At 39.4% G+C, this 25,598-nt stretch overlaps 1 protein-coding gene across 1 annotated transcript in view; it reads left to right on the top strand.

Annotated features, from left to right (window-relative positions):
• WDR43 (WD repeat domain 43) overlaps positions 1 to 2,273 on the top strand; it is a 51,761-nt gene extending 49,488 nt beyond the window's left edge. Inside the window, exons 17-18 of the mRNA XM_044663706.1 lie at positions 389 to 441; positions 541 to 2,273. Of these exons, the coding sequence (XP_044519641.1) occupies positions 389 to 441; positions 541 to 756 (269 nt within the window). The 3' untranslated portion in view covers positions 757 to 2,273. The remainder of the gene's footprint in view (positions 1 to 388; positions 442 to 540) is intronic.
• The last annotated feature ends 23,325 nt before the right edge of the window (positions 2,274 to 25,598 follow it).

Below are 25,598 nucleotides of genomic sequence, written 5' to 3'. Positions count from 1 at the left end.
CCATTCTTCCAAAAGGGGATAGGCAAAAACCATCCCCTCTCCCCAGGGTGCTTGCCTTCTTATGGAGGAGAACAAATTTCCTTACTAGGAATTTCCTTTACCATTGAGAATTTAGCTTTGCAGTCAGGAAGGCCTCTTGACACACATACTTGATCCTGGCCAAGTTGGTCCTTCCCAATGCCCCAAGTAATTCTTTAATTTCCTGAGCCTGCAGAGAAAGTGCCAGTCTGCATTGATGGAGGAAGTTTCCTTATCATGAATTGACAGATCTGGTCAAAAACAATTTGACATTATTGTTAAATAAGCATTTTATGAAATTAAACATAAGGTTCTACATTATATTACTTTTTAGATGTTTTTGGAATTAAGTAAAGATTTTGTTTTATAGAGTCTTCTGAAGAGGAGTCTGATGATGAAGTAATGGCAGATAAAAATTCTGATGTAAGTAACTTTTCCTGCTACCATGGTCTTTAGCCTTCTCTTTGGATACCTCACCAATAAAGAGTCTTTATGAATTCCTCTGCTTATTAATTTTATCAGGAGAATTGGGAGGAGGATGAAGAAGAGAGAGAAAGTGAAAAGGATGAAGATGACGATGATGATGACGATGATGATGATGATGATGATGATGATGGTGACGATGAGCAAGAAATAGATCAGGACACAGAAAATGGTGAGGACAAAGAAATGGCTCTTGAAAAGGAAATAAATGGAGATTCTGATTTGGACCCAGAAAATGAAAGTGAAGAAGAATGAAGAAGAAAGGAAAAATAGGCCAATAGAACTATAAACTTTGGCTCATATTGTTGAATGCTGCCATGTTCTCCTGGAGAGGGTGGTTTCTGTGTTTGACCTTTGACAGGTAGAATGCAGACAGCCCTCCCACCTTTCCAAATTCATAATGGTGGCCTCATCAAGCCAGCCCCTTTGTCCTTCCCACCTCAAACTTAACTGTGTAAATAAGAATGTTTCTTTCAATTGTTAATAAACTTTACACAGTAAATAGACACATTTTTTGCAACATACTGACACGATTGTCCTACATATCTTATATTTTTATAATAAAGTCCTGGAATGATTGGTTATATCAAGAATTGAGTTAAATGAAGATGAGGACATTCTCTCCCCCCCCATCCCATCCCATCCCATCCCATCCCCCTATCCAAACCACAATCCAACCTATTCTTTGGAGGAATCTACTCTTACTGCAGGTTGGTATGTGTAATTTGGTCCAGGTATGATCTGCCCTGAGTAAACTTGGTAAGGAGTTATGAGCATGAGCCAAAATTTATCTTGTTATGTATAAAATGAGACATGACAAAATGAAGGTGTAGATGTGATTGCAGGTTTTAGGAAAAACCTTTAATCTCAAAGATACTTTTGGCCAAAGTAATTTGAACCAGGCAGGCTCAGACGCTGGATTTATCCCCCCACTCCACCACTACCACCCCTATCCGCAATCCTACCCCCAGAACACAGAAAATCCGCTAATATTTTTTTCTAGATATTTGAGGAATTTTTAAAGAAAAACAATTATGGTGGTTCAAAAACCAAAATAACCAACAACCCCCTAACCACGTGAATGGTTCTCTGTGACTAGAACATGACCAGGAATACATCCAACTGCCTGCACTGTTCTTTGGTAGTCACCTACAGTCACTGCTGAGGTCATGAATTCACTTCAGCTTTCTACTATCAATTAAATTTTTAGAACAGACCGATTTCTATTTCCTATTGACTTCAGTTAGTAATAATAATACCAGTGGCCATCCTAGCAGCAGTTTTGTTTTTTTATCCAAGGAAACTTTTTATGATTTAGCAGTTAAATGGTTTCTTTTATTTTTCTATTAACCAAGGTTAGCAAATGGTTGGATACTTTTTTTTAATGAACTCAAGTTTTTGTGTCCTAAAAAAGACCATTTAGAATTATCAGTGATTTATTTGAAAAGAAAAATTTTGGAGCCATTTAGGGCTAAAAGGACACTAACATGGTCTTAAATAAGAAGTAATGGCTAGGCGCATAGTTTTTTTTCCCCCTTCTGTGGATATGTACAACAACCATATTGTTAGGGACTTTTTAATCTCAATGGCCTAACAAAAATCTTTCTCTCTGCTTATGGAGCTCAAGCCACAATAACATCTTAGGAAAAGCGAGTTTGAGCCAGCAATGGGCATATTGTATGTACAGTTTATTTGTCTATAAATGGAGCTGTTTATGGCTACCAAACACCACCCTCTTTGTAAAGTGAATAAATATACATCTTTACCCAGTGCTTGTCTTGTGGTATCTGCTGAAGAGGCAAGGAGAGCATAGCTTCATAGCTATGACTATTTAGTTTCAGTGACCTTGATGGAACATTGATTTTAAGGCCTGTTGGCATCTGTAGAAATTGTCATGAAAACAATCATTTTCTTCATATGTTCCCAAGGCCTAATTAGAGAGTAATCCAAGAAGTCTTGTTAAAGATGTGTATTTCTTTTAGAATCAGTGAGTCATTAGTTGAGCAGTTATGACCCCACATTCTCAAGCAGGCTTGTTAATAGATATTAGAAATTTCAGTGGCCATTGTGTTGTCAGGATTATGTATAGGACATAGGGGAAAGGGGAGCTGTTGACACTGGGGCTAACCATCATTTCCCCATATCTATCTGATTGTGAGTAGTATTCTCTGTTATGGAAGGAATGCTCTAGTTTTTAAAAATTTTAGCAGATTTAGATATCACATTAGGTACTTTGTACCTGGATGTTTCAAAATTTCAGACAAATTTGGTTATTCCCCAAAATTACAAAATATTTTACTGCTGATTTCATTAAAAAATAAGCAGCCTATTACATCTGAAATGATTGTTAATTTGCATGCATATTTTAGAACACAACTAAGTGGCTCTGCCTTTGTTTTATTTTTCTGGATAACAGCTGATGTCTAATAGTCCATGATTTAAGGATGACTTGGAGGGTTGGAGGGAGGATTAAAAGTAAAACTGGCCCTGGACTTTCTCAGTTTGAAGACATCTTCATCATTTGGTGGCATAAATTCTTATCATTATCTTACCTTCTTCTCTCTAAGGATAGACAGGTATTAGACATATTAAGTTGAGTGCAGAATTATTAGTCATTGTTTTAATAGCAGCATAGAAAAACAACCCACCTCACTTATATGTTAAATCATCTTCCAGGATCCTGGCAACTTAATAGGAGCTGGATGGATTCTGTTTTCTTGTGTTATTTGATCTATTTTTCTCTTAATTTCATGATCTTTTGGTTTAGATTCTAATCTTCCAGTTAATCCTCATACAGATTCACTTAGCTTCACTGGCTTTGCCATTATTAATTCTGACAGGGCAAACTACTTCTCATCTCTAAGCTTCACTTATTCTTGTCTATAAAATAAAGATAGGAGGGCAAGATCCTAGGAGGTTTGACTTGTGTAGTCAACTATTCAAACAGATGAATGTTGAATGGGAAATTTTTCTGACAAAAATTTTATTTAATGAGAATTAACCAGTGTCGATGGTGAAATGAAGAGAATAGTAGTGCTTGAGGCTGATGACTGCCCTGATACAAATGGTTATACTTGGAGAGGGTTGCTGATATATTTTACTTTTTTAACTTTTTTTTTTTTTTACCAAAGTTAAGTGAAGATGATGTGCTTAGACCATCTTCATCTCCATATATCCTTCTTCCCTTCCATGGCCGCCTCGGTGCTATAAATGCTTGTTCTCTTCCTTATCCTTTTCTGTTACCTCAGCAGTTGTATGTAGATGGGCAACAAAGTAAATATTCTATGGCCCAATTTGTAGGGGAAGTAAGCCATATTATTTGAACAAGTCTAGATCAGTGTTTTCCTAACTGCTGTGGATTTAGAAAATTGACTTGATGAACAAGGTGAATTATATATACCCCAACTTAGTATAATCACAAATAGTTCCTTACTCAAATCTTCTTGAGTATTTATTGAAGTAATCTATATACGTATATGTTTTTAGGCTACTGCAGCAGAGAGATTGGGTGATTTTTTTCAGTCTACATCTTTATGAAACATCACAATGCTAATGGTAGTATATCTTTCAATTTGGCAGCTGCTAAATGTTCCATTTACTGGAATTGGCAACCTGCTAATAACTGCTTGGATAGATGCGTCTTAATAGTTTTAGTTATGAGATATATATAGGCAATCAATTATGGGCAAATCTTTCGTAACATTTCCTTAACCAGTGTTAGAATGCAACCATTAGTGGATTGTACCCAGAGCTACGAATGGAATCAGATAATAGAACATGCTTCTAATTGCTACCTTGACTTGTGACTGAAGGTCCCTTTCATTAGGTTGAAAAGTGTGCTGGTATCTAACAGGATTGAAAGGTATTGTTAAGTTGAGTTCAAAACCTTATCAGAATGCCAATTTCTAGGTTAAGTTCCTTTTAACTGATACCTTCCCATTTTGGAACTGAACATACATGGATATCTCAGTTCATTTTTGAATTTCATATTATTTAATCCATTAGATATAATTGTTGGAAATATTCTTAAATCTATGCCAAAATACTATTTTTAAGATCTTTTTTGCATACATTGTGTGAAAGTGTTATTAAAGCTATATAGCCTTGGATTCAGGCAGATACTGGTTTGGACCTAGAGTCTGGAAGATCTTGGTTCAGATCTTACCTCCTAACTATCTCTGAGATCACAAGGAATTTATTTAACCACTCTGTACCTCAGTTTCCTCATTTGTGAGATAGAATGATAATGCCTCTTGTACCTACCTCCTAGAATGGTTTTAAGGCCCAAATGAGGTATTGAATATAAAGCTCTTTGCCAATTTTAAAAGTTCGCTATAAACATGTTTATCTTAGAGTCGAGTTGCCAAGTAGAGGGGTGTTGGAAACAGTTCAAGTAATGGTTATGTTAAAACTTCAGAAAAGATGGAGAATTCTTGAAAAATTACCAATTTTCTTATTCTGAAGGTACTTGTTAGTGGAAGAATAGTTCTACTGTAGAAGTAAATAATACACTAAAGTCACTGCCAGTGTAGCTTTTCACAAGTTATGCATTTTTCCAAGACCTCCAATTTGCTTTTAAGAGTGTTCTACCATTTCATTGTGCCAGGTTATTTACTTTACATTTTTAAGGAAGAAGGTTCATACAGAGGCATATTAGACTCAATACTCATTTCTAAGAATGAGAACTTAATTAGCATTAGACCTATTTCACAGTGAGCAAGACTTACCCATAACATCTTTAAATTAACTTGTTTCCTATTAGCTTCCAAAGGAAGGAATAGGAAGTCTGTTTTTATCCCCTTGGGCTGAGGTGACCAGTAATTCTGCCTTTCTTTACTTCAGACTAGATCTCTTATGTCCTTTTAGATAAGCCGTGGCTTCTTGGGGGGGGGGGGGGCTGTTATCTGCAGGTAGCCTCTTTTGTGTGTCCTGCAATGTAGTAGGTGGTCTATCAGTACTCTGAATGCTTTCAGTCTACAACACAAGGTTGTTCAGTAAATGTTGGCAGACATCCGTGAGACAAAGGTGCCTGAGTCATTAGAACGGTCTTCTTATCAGAATAATCATGTCATAAAGAAGGGAGGTAAACTGAATTTGTACTAAAGGCTGACTTATCTGTTAGGAGAGTATCCTAGAACATGTGAATCCCAATGGTATGTGTTCCCATTCAGATCTTAATAGAGTGCAGTGGAAAAGAGATCTGGAGTCAGAGAACAATTTGGGTTTAATTTCTAGCTCCCTCCCTTTCCCAGTCTGTGTGACCTTAGACAAGTCACATGAGTAAGGGGGTTGGACTTGTTCTCAGTCTGATCCTTTTAAGTGTTTCAACTGCTTACCTGTGTGCTAGGGAAACTCTTGATATGATAAAATGAGATTTAGTAAAAGTAGTCTTGGGGAAAGGCTTTTGTTCATTCTTTTGCCCCTTCAATAGGCTTCATTTCTACTTTTTTTCAGGTCTAAGTCAAACATCAGTACCAAAAGCAGCCACTGGGAGTCAACCTTGCTTTGTGCAAGTTCATAATCCAGAACTCAAGCAAATTAGTCACTAGTTTTAGTACATAGAAAAATATTCCTCAAAAAGGAATAGTCTTTAGGGAGTACCATACATACCAAAACTCACTGGGTAGTTGAGTAGCAATTATTGTTTCTTTATTGGACAGTTACTGAGGCATGAATGTCTTCAACCCTTTGTAAAGCATTATGGGATGCTCATAAATGAATTATAGGCCTGGTCTAGAAGATTAGAAATAGAAGGGACTATATAGTCTTGTAGTCCATGTAATTGCCCCTTATCCAGAAGCTCATCTGTAAGTAGGGATTCTTAAAATGAAAGTGGATTTTTTAAAGTGTTTTTCTTTTTTAAAATATAAAATTATTGATCCTTGCTTTTTATATCACCAGTTTTTCTCAAAGTATTCCCTCCCCTTCTGTACTTTTAGAGAGTCAACCCTTATACCAGATAATATTTTTAAAGAGGGAAAGGGAAAAGGCAAAATCAATACTCAAAAGAATATGAAAAAATGCAAATATGCCATACTTGTGGATCTCTTGCCTTTGGAAAGGAATAGGATGGGGTTTTATTTTCTTTGGAGCCGCATTTGTTCTTAGTCATTTCACAATATTCACTTTTAATTATTTTGTGGTTATTTCCACTTGTATTGTTGTCATTATATCTTAGTGGTTCTGCTTACCTCACTGCATCAGATCTTGTAAATCTTTGTGCTTTTCTGTATTCATTGTATTTGTCATTTCTTATAACAGTAATATTCCATTATGTTCATGTTACCACATTTTGTTTAGCCATTATCTAGTTAATGAGCATCTGTTTTCCAGTTCTTTGTTACCACAAAAATGCTGCTATAAATATTTTGGTATATAGACTTTCTTATCAATGACTTTTTGGGGATAGAAGTCTAGTATTGTAATCTGGGTCAACATATATATGTATATCTTAGCTACTTTTATTTGCATGATTCCTAATTGCTTTTCAAAATGGTTATGCTGATGAGCTCCACTAACAATGCAGTAGTATGTCTTTTTTCCTATAACCCCACCAACATTGTCTTCCATCTTATCTCATCTTGTCTTTTTGCTGAGGTGAAATTTCAGGAGTTATTCTGATTTACATTTCCTTTGTTATTAGTCATTTGGAACATAATTTCATATAATAGTTTTCAGTTCTTTTGAGAACTATTCATATTCTTTGGTAGTACATGTATAAGTATATGCATGTATAGTCAAAGTCTTGTCCCTGTGCAAGCATTATGCTAAACTACTCCTCTCACTCCCTCCCCCCCCCCCAAAAAAAAAAAAGATAGTCCCTACCCTCAAGAAACTAATAATTTAATGGGGGAAGACAAAACACAAAAGGATGCTAAAAGGAGGAGCGAGGCACTAGAAAATGATAGGAAATAGTGGGACATGATGGACAATTCAGAAAAGTAGCGTAGCCAGGTGAGGAATGAGATGTCTGAGCCGAGCTCTCTCCCTAAATGGAAGCTTGGAACTTCCCGTCCAAGGAGTGCGGGGTAGGGATGAGGGTTTCCAAGGCTGATGAGATGCTGCAGGAAAATGAAGGTATACTCGCTGTCCTATACTGTGTGCATCTGTGTGTAAATTGAAAACCAAACTCTTTTCTGAGTGGTCACTAATTCAATACAGTTCATTTCCTTTGGAATTATAGGTATCTTCATTCACTTACAGGCATGAGAAGGGGCTGGAGGCAGCAGCCTCTGCCAAAGGATTCCCTGTATAAGGGATTTTGACAAAATAAAAGAGCAGCTTTTAATAAGTTTTAATAGTAGAGTCGTAAATTAATATCTCTTTAAGCCAGAGAAAAGAAAACTTCTAGCAGCTTTTACCAATTAACAATTTAGTTTTTTTAAAAATAGAGATAGTAAAAGAATATAGTAAAGGAGAAAAATATAGAAAAGAGGTAAAGAAAGAAATTTTCCTAATGTGTATACTAGTTATAACTATAACTGCCTATAATTACTATCTAAAACTGCCTGTATCTGCCTATAACTACCGCTAATAACAACCACCCCACAAAGTTCCAGCCCAAGCAAAACCAACCCAATCACTGTTTAGTCCAACCCCAATTATGTCAGTCAATGAAGACCAGCCACTTTCCAAAAAATTCAAGGAGGGGGGAAAACCTAACAGCCCCAAACCAAAACCCAAAAGGCAAAAAAACCCTCTCAGTAAGCTCCGGCCCACCTTCATATTCCAGCAACTAAATGCCAACCACCAACTAATCACCAACCCACACCGCCAGCAGCCAACCCCCAAGGATCAACTTGGGCCCTGCAGCCAACTCCTATGTCCTGTCACTGTGGGCTGGTTAATCTCTACACAGCTCTATGGTAAGAGGACCTCCATGTCCCCTGTTAAATTAAAAAAGGAATAGAGTTCCTTTTTACTCCTGGCATAGCACAGTGAGGCTGGCTTCCTGTGAAAGCATCATGGCGTTCCCATCATCTCCACCCCCGCAGGCCCAATGGTGGCCCATCACCCAATTCTTTTCTATCCAAAATGTTTGCAAATCTTTCCTGTTTCTGGCTCAGCCCAGAGTGCTTCATTGGACATTCAAATTTCTTGAAAAAAGCATTTTTCATCTGTTACCTCGTGGACCATGGTGCAGCAATTACTATTTAGGAGGCTTTCTTGGTAGAGATTCTGAAGTGATTTGCCTTTTCCTTCTCTTGGTGGTACCAGACAAACAGAAATTAAGCAACTTGCCCCAGGTCCCAGAGCTGGTGTCTTAACTGATTCCAGGCCTGGCACCCTATCCCCCGAGCCACCTGGCTGCGCCCTCCTTACCCGTTATACAGAGCCCTGCGATGGAGTAGACAAGAACAGGGGACTGGGGAGTCACGAAGGTTCAGCTTTGGACGCGAGCTGTGTGGCCCTGGGTAAATCACTTAACCTGGCTCTTCCATTTCCTTAGCTCTAAAATGAGAATGATAACAGCTCCTACCTCACTGGGCTGGGATAAGGATCCTTTGCCAGCCTGAAGGTGCCCTGACAGAGTTAGGTGTTCTAATTATTACTATTAGGCAAGCACACTTACTTTTTTTATGCTTATGTAACCAGCCATGAATCTCTAATTAAAAGTCTGTGTAGTGAGAACTGGGATTGGCATAGAAGTGAGATTTAAAAGCATGAATGTCACTCGTACCTGCTCTTTTGCTGTCTTGCCCGCAGAACCTTAGATGAGGCTGTTCACTTCTGTGGGCTCATTTTCTGGGATGGGGTGAGACAAGGCCAGGGTCACTGCATGATTCTCTCTTGCCAACCACAAATACTCTCATTAATGGCATCTCTTCCCTGTTTACTAGTGAGTGTGATGAATCGGGGAACATTTTTAATGGTGCTTTTTGTCCTCTTTAATTTGCCTTCATGAAATGGGATAGTTTCTTTTACAAAAATCAATAGGGGTGGGGCAGCTGGGTATCTCAGTGGATTGAGAGCCAGGCCTAGAGATGGGAGGTCCTAGGTTCAAATCTGACCTCAGACACTTCCCAGCTGTGTGGCCCTGGGCAAGTCACTTGACCCCCATTGCCTACCCTTACCACTCTTCTGCCTTGGAGCCAATACACTCCAAGACAGAAGGTAAGGATTTTAAAAAAAAAATCAATAGGTATCTGAAATGGATGCTGTGTCATCTTAACAACCAAGCATTACCCCCAAAAGGGTAAGACAATTCTTCCCTTTTCAGCAGAGGCAGAGAACAATGAACACGGAGCTGTGCTGTAACAAACGGTTTTTGTGTTGGTTAATTTTGCTGAACAGTTTTTTTCTTCTGTCTCTTGTTTGTTGCAAAAGATGTTTTCTTCCTTAGGAGAAAAGGGAGAATAGGAAAACGAAGGGGAAGGAAAAAATTTAGCACCAATACCACTGTGTTCTCTCTCTTTAGTTCTTCTCCTATATCTGCCCAGCCAATAGGCAGGGACCAGGAATCAAGGAAGACCTGCATTCAAATCATGTCTCAGGGACTGTGTGATCCTGGGCCAGTCCCTGGTGGGCCTTTCCTTCTCTCAGCCAGAAAATGGGGAGAAAGAACTTGTAAGATTGTTGTGAGAACCAATAAGAGAGTATTTGTAAAGCTCTTAACAAGGCATCTTGAACAGAGTAGATACTTAAATGTTTGTTCCTTTACTTTTCCTGTATACTGGATTGCCTATGATTCTTAGGAATTGTGGCATTTCTTGCCCTTATTTGCTGGGATATCACAGGCCATCTTTTAATGAAAATGAAATTTTTATAGAAAAATATACTTTATATATATTTAGAGAGAGTGAGAGCTTATCTCATTTGATCTTCACAGGCTTCTTGAGGGTGGGGTGCCAGGGTGTTATCCTCCTTTTATAGAAGAGGAAAACTGGATCAGAGAAGTTAGTGACTGGCCCAGGCTAGGTGCTGCTAGGAGCCAGGCAGGCCTTTAACCTGGCCTTTGATTGGATTTAAACTCCAGTCTTCTTGATTCCAGGCCTAGCTCCCTATCCACTGGGCCAAGGTGCAAGGAGGAGCCAGGTAGGCCTTAAACCCAGCAAGCTCCCCCACGAGAGAGGGTGGTGCCACAGGAGAAAAATGGGGTCCCGGATTTCCTTTTCTGTGTGTGGGGGGCACACTGCGGCAGAGGAAGGCCGGGTGCCAGCTGTCCTTTGCTCCTGAGAGTGCGAGTGATGGGCCTGATGGCATGGGAAAGCGCCGTCATCACCATCAATCACAGGAAGGCTGGGGGGGTCCCTGCCGAAGTCCCCGATGTGTCCCCGGAGTCAAGGCTGACTCTGGACTCCCCCAGCAGAGTCGGGGGATGGGACTCACTACTCGGCGGGAGTCCTTCGCACGCCAGGCTCCGACCCCACTGCAGCACGTCCCCATTCCCCAGAGGGAAGCGCCTGGCAGATGACCCAAGAGGTGAAGACATTTAGGACGGATGCCCGTGAGCAGGCGGCCTGGGGATTAAGGTCGTCATTAGGTCGGGATTAGATCACCGGGATGCCCTGGGGGGCTGCGCTCCTGGTACTTCCGCCTGGATGTGCCTTGGCCGCCCTTCGAGCTCAGGAAAACATTCCCCAAAGCCTCCTGTAAAGGCTGAGTTTGGCCGTGTCCGCCGCCCGGCCGCGAAGTCCTGGAGAACAGGGACTCCCTTTTCTGTCTGTATCCCGAGCACATTAATGTGGGGGTGGGGGGTGATCGTGTAGAGTAGGTGCTTTATGAATGTATTCTTCATTTTTTATTCCAGCCCGAGGCCAGCTGTGCCTCTCACACCCTCCTGCCTCTTAGTCCAGTCTCTGCTTTAACTAAACGTGTGGTTGCAGAAGCTGCAGTGTGCCGTAGCAGTTTCCCGGGCCTGGGTTCCTTTGCGGGAACGCTTGGACGAGGTGCTACCTGCGGCCTCTCTTGGCGCCCACCTTCTCCGATGCTTAGCCGTCGGCCTCCCTCGGCCATCGCCGCGGTTCCCTCTAATTACTGTCATTTTTTTTCGAGTTCCAAGTCCACAATCGTGCAAACTCAAGTTCTAGCATACAGAAAGGGCCTTAAATTGTGACCCGATAAAATGTACTCCTCGTTACTTTGGGTCCCGTCAGGAAAGAAGGATGGAGAGAGCCCGCGGACCCTCGGGGCGTGGTGGTCAGGGCCCCAGGGGCCACGAGGCGCTCAAGCCTCTGCTGAAGTGTCCCTCCGCAGAAGTGTCCCTCCGCAGAGAGGGGGGGGAGGGGAGGGAAAGCGGCAGAAGCAGAGCGCCGCCGGAAGAAGCAATAGGGCCCTTGCTTGCAAGAGCCACGCCATTCTGTGGAACCTGCCTTGAACCGTCCGGCTTTTTGTCTTCTCCCCCCAATACACTGGAAGGTTGGTTTTCCCACCTGGGCGTGGGAAGAGCTTTTGTGAGCCCCGCGGTGGGAAATCCCCAAGGCTGGCTGCTTGGCTCGGTGCCCCTTTCTGAAGAACAGGCTGGCTATTTCCTGTCAGGTTTCTCAAAAAAGAAAATGGCCGGTGAGCCGGTGTAAAGGACACCGTGGAGGCTAGGGTTTTCGCGTGGGTGTCTGTGTCCTCCTCGAGAATCTCATCTCGGTTTCATTTTCCTAATTGACCTAAAGCCGTCTGCACAAGGAGGCAGAAGAAGAGCAAGAGTGTGTCGTGTATGTGTTAAATAGTGTGTTGTAGTATGTATTACATGTGTGTGTGTACGTGTGTACATTTATAGGTATTGCATATTAAGTTATAGTGCTATGTGTGTTATGCACCTATAATTGTGTGCGTATTTGTTGTCTGATCGCTTGATACTTTACTCCCCTGGTAGACCACAGTTGTTGGACGTAGAGATTTCTACTTTTTTGCTCTGTATAAAACATCTATGAATATATTTTGTAGGGACAGATCATTTCTCCTAGGTAATGACCCTTTTAGAACATGGTCCTGCACAGTGGGTTATCAGTTTTACTTAATCTTTTTTTTTTTTTTTTTTTAATTAAACCCTTACCTATCATCTTGGAGTCAATACTATGTATAGGCTTCAAGGCATAAGAGTGGTAAGGGTAGGCAATGGGAGTCAAGTGACTTGCCCAGGGTCACGCAACTGGGAAGTGTCTGAGGCTAGACTTGAACCCAAGACCTCCCGTCTCTAGGCCTGACTCTCAATCCACTGAGCTACCCAGCTGCCCCCAGTTTTACTTAATCTTATTGTCTGTTGTCCTTGAAAAAGGCGGCCCTGATTTATATAGTTCCATAAATGATATAATGATGTGTCCAAAGTCTTGCCCACACAGAGTAGAAGGTGGCATCTTAAAGACATTATAATGGCTATTTACCACCGCAGCAGCAATTTCACACAATCATTGAGTTTTTCCTCCCTAAAGGGCTTCAAAAGCTTTGATGATCCTCTGTCTGCATTTTAAAGGGCATCCTTATTCTGGTATAAATGGGACCAGGAGGCTGATGTGCCATTCCTGCTCCGGACATTCCATCTTCTGTCTACATCCCTTTCCGTTGGTCACCAGGAATGTCCCCATCTTGCTTCCATCCTGTAGAGACCCTCACCCCCTTCAAGGTTCTGCTGAAGTACCCCTGCATTATTCAGATCTATTCTTCTCCCTGTCCCACCCTCAACCTCATCCCTGGCATCCCCTTCTCTCTAACAATGTTTCATTTGTGTTTGTCTTGTATATACCTCTTGTATCTGTTGCTCCCTTCTCCCCACTCCCAAGTAGAATGGAAGCGGGGTTCCCTTTGGTCTTTGTGCCCTTAACCGTAGGCAAGTGTTTAGCAGTGCATGAATGAATGAATGAATGGTGACATGGCAGCTGATAAACCTCGTAGTTCTCAGATTTTGTTGCTTGAGGTGTTGGCTTAGACAAAAGGTCATAGATGGACAATAAGTTTAAAATCAAAGTGGGAGAGGGAGATTGGGCTCCTCAACATTTTGATAGGTGTCCATTGCTTTTATCGATCTTACATTCTTTCTGCTCATGCAAAAATCCATTTTCTTTTCTTTTTTTTTTTTAACCCTACCTTCACTCAGAATCAATCCTAGGTATTAGTTCTAAGGTAGAATAACAGTAAGGGCTAGGCAAAGCAGGTTAAGTGACTTGCCCAGGGTCACACAGCTGGAGAAGCCCATTTTCTGACTTCCTTTGGGGATGCTCAATAGGTCCAAATAGAAAGCTAGATCCAACCACATACAGTGTTGGTAACGTGAAATCTTCAAAGAATGAGAAAAAGACTCCCAGTCTGAGAGTGGAATCTTCTCTATGGAAGATTTATGGAAATGTGCAGACAAAGGGAAGGCTGAAGAGGTGAAGAGGGATTTTCACTAGCATTGAAGGAGGATGGAGAAACTTGGTAACCAAGTTAAATTATGGATCAAATTAAAATCTAGTCAGCAAGCATTTATTCAGCATCTATGATGTGCCAAACACTGTAGTAAATGCTGGGGATAATTAAAAAAAAAAAAAAACCGGTCAGAAACAGTCCCTCCTCTCAAGGAACTCACTATCTAATAAGGGGGAAGGAAGAAATGCAAATAAGCATTTATTTAGCACCTATTGTTTACCACACACTATGCTAAGGGTTTTTTCCAAATATAACCTCATTTGAATCTTATAAAAATCTTGGGAGATAGGTGTTGTTATTATTCCCACACTACCCATGAAGAAACTGAGCCAGGCAGAAATTAAGGGACTTGCCCAGGATCACCCAGCCAATTAAATACCTGAGATCATATTTGAACTCAGATCTTCCTGACTCCAGACCTGAGCCAGGTTAGTTGCCTGAGATGAGAAGTGACAACATGGAGGCAACTCTGTAAACAAGATTAATTAGAGATAATCAATAGAGGGAGGTAAAACATCAGCATTAGGGGGCATAGGAAAAGGCTTCTTGTAGGACATAAGGTTTTAGCAGAAACTTGAAAGAAACCAAAAGGAAGCAGACAGGAGGAGGGACAGAATTCTACTCAAGTGAAAAAATTTGGAGTTGGGAGATGGAATGTCATGTACAAGGAACATCAAGGAGGCCAGTGCCACTGGATCAGAGAGTACATGCTGGAGAGTGAGATGGAAGAAGACCAGAAAGATGGGAAGGAATCAGATTTTGAAGGGCTTTAAAAGCCAAGCTATTTTATATTCCTCCCAAAAAGTCGGAGGGAGCCATTTGAGTTTATTGAATAGAAAATATGACATGGTCATATTTAATTTTTATTATTATTATTTTATTAAGAATTGATTTGACAGCTGAGTAGAAGATGAAACTGGAAGGAGGAGAGACTTGAGGCATCTAGATACGAGGTGATGGGTACCTGCACCAGGCAATGCCAGAGGAAAATGGGTATATAAAAGGCATGTTTAAAAGGGAAAATTGATAGGACTTGGCAACATATTGGACATGGGGGTTGAGAGAGCTGAGGAGATGGGGGTCACGAGCTGGGAGTATTGTGGTCTCCTTAGCAATAACAGGGAAGTTCAGAAGATAGGAGGTCTTGGGGGGAAGATAATAAGTTAGTACATAACTGAATTTAAGATGTCTGTGAGACATCCAGTTTGAGATAACCAGTACGTAGCTGGAACTCAGACTGGAAGTGAGGAAGTTGCTTAGGGACTGATTGATGAGAATTGTTTGCAGAGAGATAATAAATGCATCTGTGGAAACTGATGAAATGGTCAAACAAATGGTAGAAAGGGAGAAGAGAGGAAAACCCAGGACAGAGCATTGGGAGACAGATATTCACAGGGAGCGGATGTGACTCAGGCAAAGATCTAGCAAAAGAAATGGAGGAAGGTCCAACGAATGAGAATTTGTGCTACCTCTTTCAAAAATATCCTTGAAGCATTAAAAGATGGTGTGGTGTGGGAGGGAAAAAATTAGTTGGATTTGGAGTTATGAGAAACTAGATTCAAATCCTAACCATACTACCCAATAGCTATGTCCCCTTGGGCAAGTCCCAACCTCCAGAGCTCCCTCTCCTCATCTGGAAAGTGAGTTTGGTCTAGATGACCTCAAAAGGTCCCTTACAGCTCCAAATCTGTGATCTCTTGAGGAATGGGTATTTCCCCTGTCCTCCCCATTAAGTTTGTATCAGTAGATTCAAATGTCAGGTGCTTGCTTATCAAATATTTACCACAATTTTCACTGAAGTCCCTCCTCATACTTCATTATGGTGCAGAGATGATCTAGTTCCCTGAAGAATCTGCCAATGAAATCCACTCTTTGGCAAAAAATATCAACCAGAAAAAGCTTCAAATGGTCCCAGGAACAGATTGGATGCTCGTCATCTGACAATCAGCCTTGCTAATATCAGAGGTCCTTTGAATCATGTTGGCTGTATAGTAATTTTTCTGCTGTAGCCATTATCCAGGATGAGCTAGTAAGTTAGGGGTTAGGTCTGAGTATAGAAGAAATATCTTAACCAGGAAAAACATGGTTAATTTGCTTTTTTTTCAAGGCAAAATCTTTTCATTTTTATATTCTGAAGTAATCTATTTTGGTTCCAAAAGTTGCTTCTGTTTATTTGATAAATTAAAACATTTTCTCCTCTTCTTGAGATAAATGTGCTATTTTTCCTCCAAATTTTTCTGATGATTTCTCATATGTTTACATTGCAGATTTACATTACATTGAAATTTATTGAAGTATATGGTGGGGCTTTCTATCATTTTGTTGTTCAATTTCTGTTCAACTTTCCCAATCTGTTTTATTAACTAATGGTTCTCTTCACCATTGTTTTGTGATCTTGGATTTATCAAATTACAGCCTCTCATACACACTTGGTCTATTTAGAATTCTTTATTCTGTTCCGTTATCTATTTGTTCTCTTTTTAAAAAATCTAGTACTAAATAACTAGAAATAATGACTACTCGAAAATATATTTTGAAATCTGGGAGGATCAGTTCCTTTTCATTGACTTTATGGTTCATACTTGTCTTATATTCTTCTGATATGGGATTATTTAGGTATTCTATTTCTTGTCTTATATTCTTGATCCCTTTTTCATATTATGAGCTTTTTTAATTGGGATTGCATTATATATATACATATACATATATATATATATAAATTAATTTAACTTAAGTGTTAGTATAACTTAAGTATTCATTTAAGTTAACACCTCTACTGTGTTGGCTCATCCTTACTTGTGCTGGGGACAGTTACTCACTTGAGTCCAGATTATTTAAGTTATTTTTAAATGTAGGTGTTAAATATTTCTTGGTAAGTAATTGGTAAGAAATTATGAACAAATGTTAGACATATTTGTCTTTCAATTTTTCTTGTTTTCTGTTTGTGATATGTACAAATGCAGAATAATCATCTCTTGTTGTCTTTCAATCTCTTGAAAGTAGAAGTCTTTTAAGTGTTTTTATTGCAAAGACATATTGTTTAATATTTTTTCACTTTTTATTGTTAACATTTCTAAAACAGTATTATATAGATTGAATGAAAATGGACAGACCTGGTTTCATCCTGTTTTTATTGGGGATGACCTTAATGTTAAATCATTGCCATTCATGGTGTCATACCTATACTGATAGCATTTGGTTTCAAATAGATGTTCTTTTTATCAGATCGAGGGAAAAAATCTTTCTGTTGTTCTTTTGCTTTTTAAAGCTTTTTAAAAATGCTTTTTAAATATATGTAAACTGATGGAATATTTTATTTTAAAATATGTGTTCTATGGAATCTTTAATTATTGATAAGATTCTCTCTTTTAAAGGATTTTTGTTGTTGATGTAATATGATTTTGATTTTCCAATATTAAACCCTTTATCTTTTGTACTCCTGATAAAACTACTACTTGATTGTAATGACTTTTTTGGAGTGAGGAGGAATGATATAATTATTTTGCTTCCATCTAATGTTTTCAAATTAGTATTGATGTCATTGGTTTGTAATTTGTTTTTTTTTTATTTTTACCTTTGTGAAATTTGGGTATCAAAACCATATTTGCCCCTTGAGAAGAATTGGGTAGCATACCATAGGAATGAGTTGATTTTTTTTCTACATTATATATAACTTGTTCTTTGAAGGTTTCAAATAATTTGCTTAATCTTTTGGAACCTAGTGCCTTTTTATAGGGAAGCTCATGAACAGTTTATCTCATTTCTTTTTCTGAAATTGGATTGTTTAGATTACCTGTCTTCTCTTTGCCCACTGTTTTCTTTTTCTCTTTTGGTTTTGTTTTTATATATTGTAGATATTTATCCATTTTAAATTCTCAAATTAGTTAGCATAATTTCGTGCATAGTGATCCCTGGTACTTTATTTTGTGTTTACTGTGATTTACTTTTTTCATTTTTAGTTTGATAAAGTTGAGTTTTTGATTGCGTTTGCTAATTATTTATAAATTGTTTTGCTACTTTTTTGAACAACCATTTCTTGATTTGTCATTTCAGTCATTTTTGTCCTCTATCAATGTTTTCTTCTGACCCAAATAATTTTCTCTTTCAAGCTTTCTTATATGTTACTTTGTTTCTTTTCTATTTTTTAAAAATGTAGACTTAATTCATTGTTCCTTTGCCCCTTTTGTTAAATACTACTACAAAATTACCCTGAGTATATAGCTCATATCATAATACAGAATATTTATATTGTTATTATTTTTGAGGTAATTTGTTATTTTTATAACTTCTCATTTAACCCAGGCAATGTTTAATAAATTATGTCATTTAAACTCCAAAAAGACCTATTACTTTCCCCTCACTAATATTTCTGACTTCTAGTTTTGTTGAGTTACTGTCCATTAAAAATTTCACCTTTCTAAGTGTACCTGAGTCTTCTCTATAATCAAAGATATGATCAATTTATGTGAATGTTACACATGTACTAAAGAGAAAAAAGGTATATTCCCTGCTTTTGCCATTAATTTTTCCCATAGATTTATTAAATTCAGTTTCTTAGTGTTTAAGTCTGTTGTGTCTTTATTATCTTTGCCTTATAACATTCTAATACTGTGGTATTGAAATATTTTACTAATTTCCTTTTTATTATTTATTTTTATTATTTCTTATTTGATGCATACATAAAGTTAACATGCTATTTTCACATATATTTAGATATGATAACATTTCCTTATCTTTCTTTGTTAATGCATTCTTTTTTTTTTTTTTAACCCTTGTACTTCGGTGTATTGTCTCATAGGTGGAAGATTGGTAAGGGTGGGCAATGGTGGTCAAGTGACTTGCCCAGGGTCACACAGCTGGGAAGTGGCTGAGGCCGGGTTTGAACCTAGGACCTCCTGTCTCTAGGCCTGACTCTCACTCCACTGAGCTACCCAGCTACCCCTCTTCATTAATGCATTCTGATTTAAATTTGACTCGGTTAGTTATTGTCAATCTGTTTACATATTTTCTCATACTTTGCTTTATTAGGATTCATTTAAATCGACCCTTTCAAAATACAATTTGTATATATATATATATATATATATATATATATGTTGTCTTTTTTCATCATTTCCCTTTCTTCTCATTCCCACCATGCACTTCCCCTTTGTCCCAGTATCACCCAATATCATAACAATATTCAGACTTTCAGAGACTCTGGTATTCCATAACTGGTACCTTTTCTATGATCCTAGAAGAGTCACAGCTTTTGAAAGACAAGCTTTTATTTTGAGGGGAAGACTTAGGTTTCTTAAAAAACAAAAACTATACAGTTTACTAAAATCAGTCCAACGTGTTCACCTTCTGCTTATTTCTGGACCCAATACCTGTCCAAAGCATTTGTACTCAGGGGACCAGCTTCAGGGACCTTTTATTCAACTACATGTCCATCCTATGTGCCAGGCACAGTGCTAAGCCCTTGGAATACAAGTAAGAAAAAGACAGCCCCTGTCCCCCAGGAGCTTATAGTCTAACTGAGGAAGATAACTAACAAAAGAAAATCAAAACACTGGAGGTGGCAGGTTGAGTGAAATAATGTTCTGGGAAATCTAAACCAACCTGAACTGCCAATGGAAAATAGAGAATTACCTGGAAAGTCCTGAAATTTTGGAGCCTCCAACCCTCCCATCAGATGAGAAGGGCAACAAAGACAGGCAAAAGACAATCCCTGCCTTTGAGGAGATTGGATAAGGCATTCTTCATAACATAAAATTAATATAATAGCTAACATGAAGGTTTTAAAGCTTCTGCAAAGCACTTCACATATATTATGCCATCTGGTCCTCACAGCAACCTGTGAGGAAGGTGTTATCCTCATTTTGCAGATGAGGAAACTGAGGCTAAGAGAAGTTGAGTGACTTGTCCAGGGTCAGAGTGAATGTCTGTGGCAGAATTCAAGCTCAATCTTACTTATATCTCCCTCAATATTTAGAAGAAGAGTATTATGGATCAACATTTTTTACATCTTTGAAGGAATCTTACATAAATATGGGATACACTTTGAGAAGAGGCTTTAAGGTGGCTCTACTGGATCAAAAAAAATTTTTTTTAATTAACTATAATAGAGTAGAATATTATTTTCTTTCCGTCTTCCAGGAAGCTATGCAACTTACAAAGATGTAGTCTATTATGGAATTTCGCTGGTGAAAGTCTGCCCATTCCCTTTTCCTACCTTTTTCAAAGGTGCCTTCTAGGCGTGTGTAGACCTGGTATGTGGGTCAGTAGTTACTGTTATTTTCTCAGCTACCTTTTTTTGCAGGGTAATGATAAGGTCTGAGTAGTCTAGAGTGGAATAAAAATTTGCAAAAGTCTGCCCATTCCCTTTCTCTTACACTTCATACAAGATACCTTCTGAGTGTGATGACTTCAGAGATGTGGGAAAGTAGACATTGAGGTCAAGAGTTACTGATGTCCTCTCATTTATCTTTTCTGGAGGTAATGATAAGGTCCAGGTTCTCTTCCCCCTGTTCTCCATTGTTTAGTTAGTCTTCCCTCTTTCAAATATCTTGAGAATCAGTAATCAGTAAAGCCCAAAAAATCATCACCACTAGCATAGACCCTCTTTGGGTATGATAAATGATCATGTCCAGCCATTCATCTGTAAGTCACTGCAAATGAGGAATCACACAAGAAAAGTGGCATAAAAGATAACATCAAAGAAACAGAACCTTTAAAATTGGACTGGTCACGTAGGGACAAAGAGAGATCATTGATGGATAGCCTAGGTGCTTTCTTAGTATCCATGTGATATTAGCAGAAGTAGAAGACTTAACAGCATATTGGGTATTCCCAACCCCGCCCCATACTCTGAGACAATATGGGAGGACATGGACAAGAACTATACAGGAGAGTCAAGTGAAGACAAATTGCATGCTGCATCGTTGGAAGGCATATTCACAGTGATAGCATCACAGATCCATTGAAATATGAAAACAAATCATGTTTTCCAGGAAAAAAAAAACCCATCCTATTTTGTTTGTAACCCCCTCCCCTTTTATTGGGAAATTTCAGTTCATTTATATTTAAAAGTGCAATTACTAAATTGATTAACTATTTGTTAAAATATTTGTTTTGCCAGAAACTAAGATAGATTTTATTTTATTATTTCTTTTGGCAAGTAAATAAAACTTAATGGCACCAACAATGTTTTCTATATTTTGTGTAACTCTGTTAGTTTCATGGGTTCCAGTGGCCAAACAATTTATCTGTAAGTGGCCAGCCCACTGGTGATGACCGTCTCCTTGCTTAGCTAGGCTGGTCCTCAGGAAATCGACTCATTTTGAAAGCGTTCCCAGAACCTATCAACTGTAACCTCCAGTCAACCAGTCACCTACATGACATTAGGCATCAGGAACAGGATCCTGTGAATGTCAAGGTCCTCTAGATACTTCTGTTTTCAAGAATATTGAGCTTTTTGCACCAAGCATGGCAACATTACAGTGCCTGTTGGAAGAAAGCAGTAACTACTCAACAGAGTTTGAACTAACAATCTATACAGGAAATAAATAAATGAATGAAAAATGTCCATTGCCCAGATTATGTGTGACATGCAAGTTAGATAGATGATAGACCTTACTTACAGAGCCCGTCTGTCTGTCTGTAACAGAGACTATAAATATGCAACAGGTTAGACCTCGAATTCAACAATCCACTAAATGGCTCCTTTCATGATATGAAATTTCTCCCAGAAACAAAAGCCCATCTTTTTAGCACTCATACTCTACTGACGTTATGGTTATGAGACCACAGCAATCCAAGAAATAAAAATGAATATTCCCAGAAGACAGTGGAGAGGTGAGCACTAACAGGTTGTGCTAAATATCAAATTAAAACTTCAGAAAAGGGGAGTAAAAGTTGTCATCAAGGAAACATGGGATATGAAATGATGGTCTGGTCAAGGGATACACAGGTAGACAGTCAGTTATCTCCTCTGTCAGGAAAACGTGAGGAAGACCCCAACACAGAGTCAGGCATTGTTTGTTCTTTGTTTCTAAGAAGACCAGTGACACCACGGGGTGGTCTTGACTTGTGAGGAATTGGATTTAAGCAAGGCAGAGTTGTACAAAGCCATCTGCCTTCCTCTGTCTTCCAGTCATCCAAGTCCAGTGACAAGATAATAGTCAGGACGATTAGTGATGACTCGGTATGCAGTGGGTGACTTTGGCTTCTTCAGAGTCTAACCAAGCACCCCACTAACTCAGGGACAGGTTTGAAGTCTTGCATTTACCTCAACTTGATTTAGCCTGTCCGCTGAGATGGTTTTACTGGGGTGCGGCTTCTGTGCATTCTGTTACTTCTTAGAGCCACAGGTGAGAGTTGAGGGACAGAAGGACACCAAAGGTGGATGAACAATCCTGAAAAGGGCTCTGCAAACCATCACATCAGAGATGCTAGTCTTCCCTGAACTCATCAGATCCCTGTCACAAACTAATAGGAAGATATGGGCAGGAGTTGCAAAGTATGGGCTGCTCTCTGCATTGCTTAGGGAACATCTAGATCAGTGGTTCCCAAACTTTTTTGGCTTACCACCCCCTTTCCAGAAAAAATATTACTTAGCGCTCCCTGGAAATTATGAAACTATTTATTGAATTCAGAATAGAATGTAATACAAAAAAAGTGTGGCCATCACTGCTCTTCTGGATCACTGCAGCACCCACCAGGGGACGGTGGTGTCCACTTTGGGAATCACTGATCTAGAGGTTCTGAGTGACTGAGCATTTCTTTTTTTTTTTTTATCCAAAGATATTTTATTTTCCCAATTATATGTAATACTAATTTTCAACCTATGTTTTCCAAAATTATATGATCCAAATTATGTCCCTCTTTCCCTTCCCTCCCTCAACTTGGAGATGATAAGCAATTTACTCTGAGCCATATGTGTATTCTCATGCAAAACCCGCTTCCATATTGGTCATTGTTGTCAGTGCACACTCATACAAAACCAAAATCCCAAATAAAACCATAAATATAGTGCTGTGAAAGATAGTATGCTTTGATCCGCATCCATCCGACTCCCATGGTTCTTTCTCTGGAGACGGAGAGCTCTTCCCATCATAAGTCTTTCAGAATCGTCCCAGATCATTGCTTTGTTGAGAGTAGCCAAGTTTTCACAGTGCATGATTGAGTATCGTGTCTGAACCTTACCCCTCGCTCTCCCACATACAGCTTTGACAAATGTCATTTTTCGCTTTGGGGTGGCCACCATCGTCTTCTACTCTTTTATGGATACATTTTCTTTCCCATTTGTTGGTCTATAATGCCTCTTTCTTTCGATGTTAATTTGATTGTTGGTTGTTTTATTTGTCTGTTCATATTATTGTAGTGATTGCTGTTATTTTAAAATCCTATATAATATGTTCATTTTGATGATTTTCATAATTTTTTCCTCCAGAGATTTCTTATATACAGTTCTTCCCTTAATTATTCTCAGTCATTATGTGACCAGTTTTATTTCTTTAATTCTTTAAATGCATTTTTACCAATTTGAAGGCATCACTTGGGATTTCTTTTGTTGTTTCTTATGTGTCTTCTGGTAATATTTTGGTAGGCATCTCTTCCTTCTGGTGCTTTTTTCTTTCTTGTCCCAATAAAATGTAAGTGTTATGAAGGCAAGAACTGTTTCATTTTTTGTCTTTGTATCCAATACCTATACAGTGCCTGGAATATCATCAGTGCCAAATAAATGTTTTTAGAAGGCTCAACTACTCCATGATGTTATTTTTACAATTGTATTACTGCCCTTTCAATTTACTTAATTTTAAGCAAATTTTAATTTTCTCAGAATTTCTAATAATTGCTTCTTATTGTTTTTGTTATTTTTAAGTGGGATCAGAAGGATATCTCATTATTCTCTTAACAAAGTGCAAAAACTTTAAGGAATTCCAATTTGGAACACCGTGCCTTCTGGTCCAAAAAGAATAGCCATTAGGGGGCAGCTGGGTAGCTCAGTGGAGTGAGAGTCAGGCCTAGAGACAGGAGGTCCTAGGTTCAAACCCGGCCTCAGCCACTTCCCAGCTGTGTGACCCTGGGCAAGTCACTTGACCCCCATTGCCCACCCTTACCAATCTTCCACCTATGAGACAATACACCAAAGTATAAGGGTTAAAAAAAAAAAGAATAGCCATTAAATATTTATTGATCATCAGAGAGACAACACAGGGCACTGCCTAGAATATTCTGGAATCAGGAAGACCTCTGACACATGCTGGCTGCGTGGCTCTGGCGAAGCCACTTAACTTCTCCATGCTTTACATTCCTCCCTGGCCAGACCACTCTAAGATAGTAAAGTTGCACTGCAAGTGCCAATCTGCATTGAGGGAGGGACTTTCTTCACTGGGACTGCTCTACACCGATGAACTCACAGTCCAATACAACCCAGATTTCTTTATTGATCATGTGCGAAGTTCCAGACAAAGGTTTCCATTTTTTCCAGCACTTTCAGGCTTACAAATTAATTTACCCAAGGGAGGTAGAATATGATCACATATAGTTGTGGGATGGTGTCCTGGAGGGGACCACAAATACGATCCTTACCCACCCCTTCTCATACAGAGGAGGGAGCTGAAGGCCAAAGGGAGGAGTCATTTGTCACAGGTGTAGAAAAATTAGAACCTAGGTTTCCTGGCTCGCATCTGCTTTGCTCTCCTCCCCACCTTCTGCCTCATACTACTCTAATTCCCAAGAACTCCCAATCCCATCCCACATCAACTCCAATTTCCAATAAATGCTGCCATTGCTATATTTCTCCCTTTCCACATGAGCCCATGGGTCAAGCCAAAAGGGGAGGGGGGGGGGGTTAATGGCCCACTGGGATAGGCCAGGTAGTTAATGGAGTGGCAGTTCTGACAGACTGAAGAAGGCAGAGAAGACTGCAATTAGGAAAGCAATGGTAGTCCGATGGTTATAGATAGAAGGACCTGGAATCAATCAAACAGCAAACTTTTATTTATTAAACACCTATATGGAGCCTTGTCCCCTTGCAGCATACATGTACACATATAAAATATATGCAAAGTAAATATAATTTTGAGGGATGGGCAAGGGAAGGGACCAGGAAAGTCCTCATCATGAGAAATGGTGTCCGAACTGAGCACAGAAGGAAATGCTCTTCTGTGAGGTGGGATGAGGAAGTAGAGCACCAGGCATGGGGACTGTTGGTTGCACAAAGGCTTGGGAGATGAATGGATATGTTGTGTGGAAACAGCAAGGAGGCCAGTCTGGAAGAGGAAGTCTAGTCCAACATCACTGTGTTATAGACAGGTCATTGGGGTCCAGAAGAGTTGAGCAACTTGTTCCACGTTCAGGTGGCTAGGAAGAATCAGAACTGGGGGGCTAAACCCACTAGAGCCTTGGCACAGATTCCGTCAGTCTTTCCACAAAGAGAAGAAGTTTCCAGATGTTTGTCTTTTGCTGACATCTTGCATCAGGGAGATGGTTCTGCAAGACTGGAGGATTTCTTAGAGACTAGCTGGAGAAATTAGAGCAGTTGAGGCTATGGGACCAGACGGGGTGATATGAAGGCAGAGAAATGCCCTCTCTTTGCTTCCTTGCCAAATTCAAATCTCAGGATGCAGCAGGCAAAGACAGGACTTGTGCCCAAGAAGCCCTTGTCCTTATGGCTATGACTCTGGGTATTCATTGAGACACAGAAAACTCATGTTCAAATTTTGCCTCAGATACGTGCTACTATATGATGTTAGGAGAATCACTTTAACCTT

This window comes from Gracilinanus agilis, chromosome 2 (genome assembly GCF_016433145.1).
Source record: "Gracilinanus agilis isolate LMUSP501 chromosome 2, AgileGrace, whole genome shotgun sequence".
Lineage (NCBI taxonomy): Eukaryota > Metazoa > Chordata > Mammalia > Didelphimorphia > Didelphidae > Gracilinanus > Gracilinanus agilis.
Note: the sequence above shows the minus strand (reverse complement) of the source record. Positions and strands in the feature narration are given on the sequence as shown.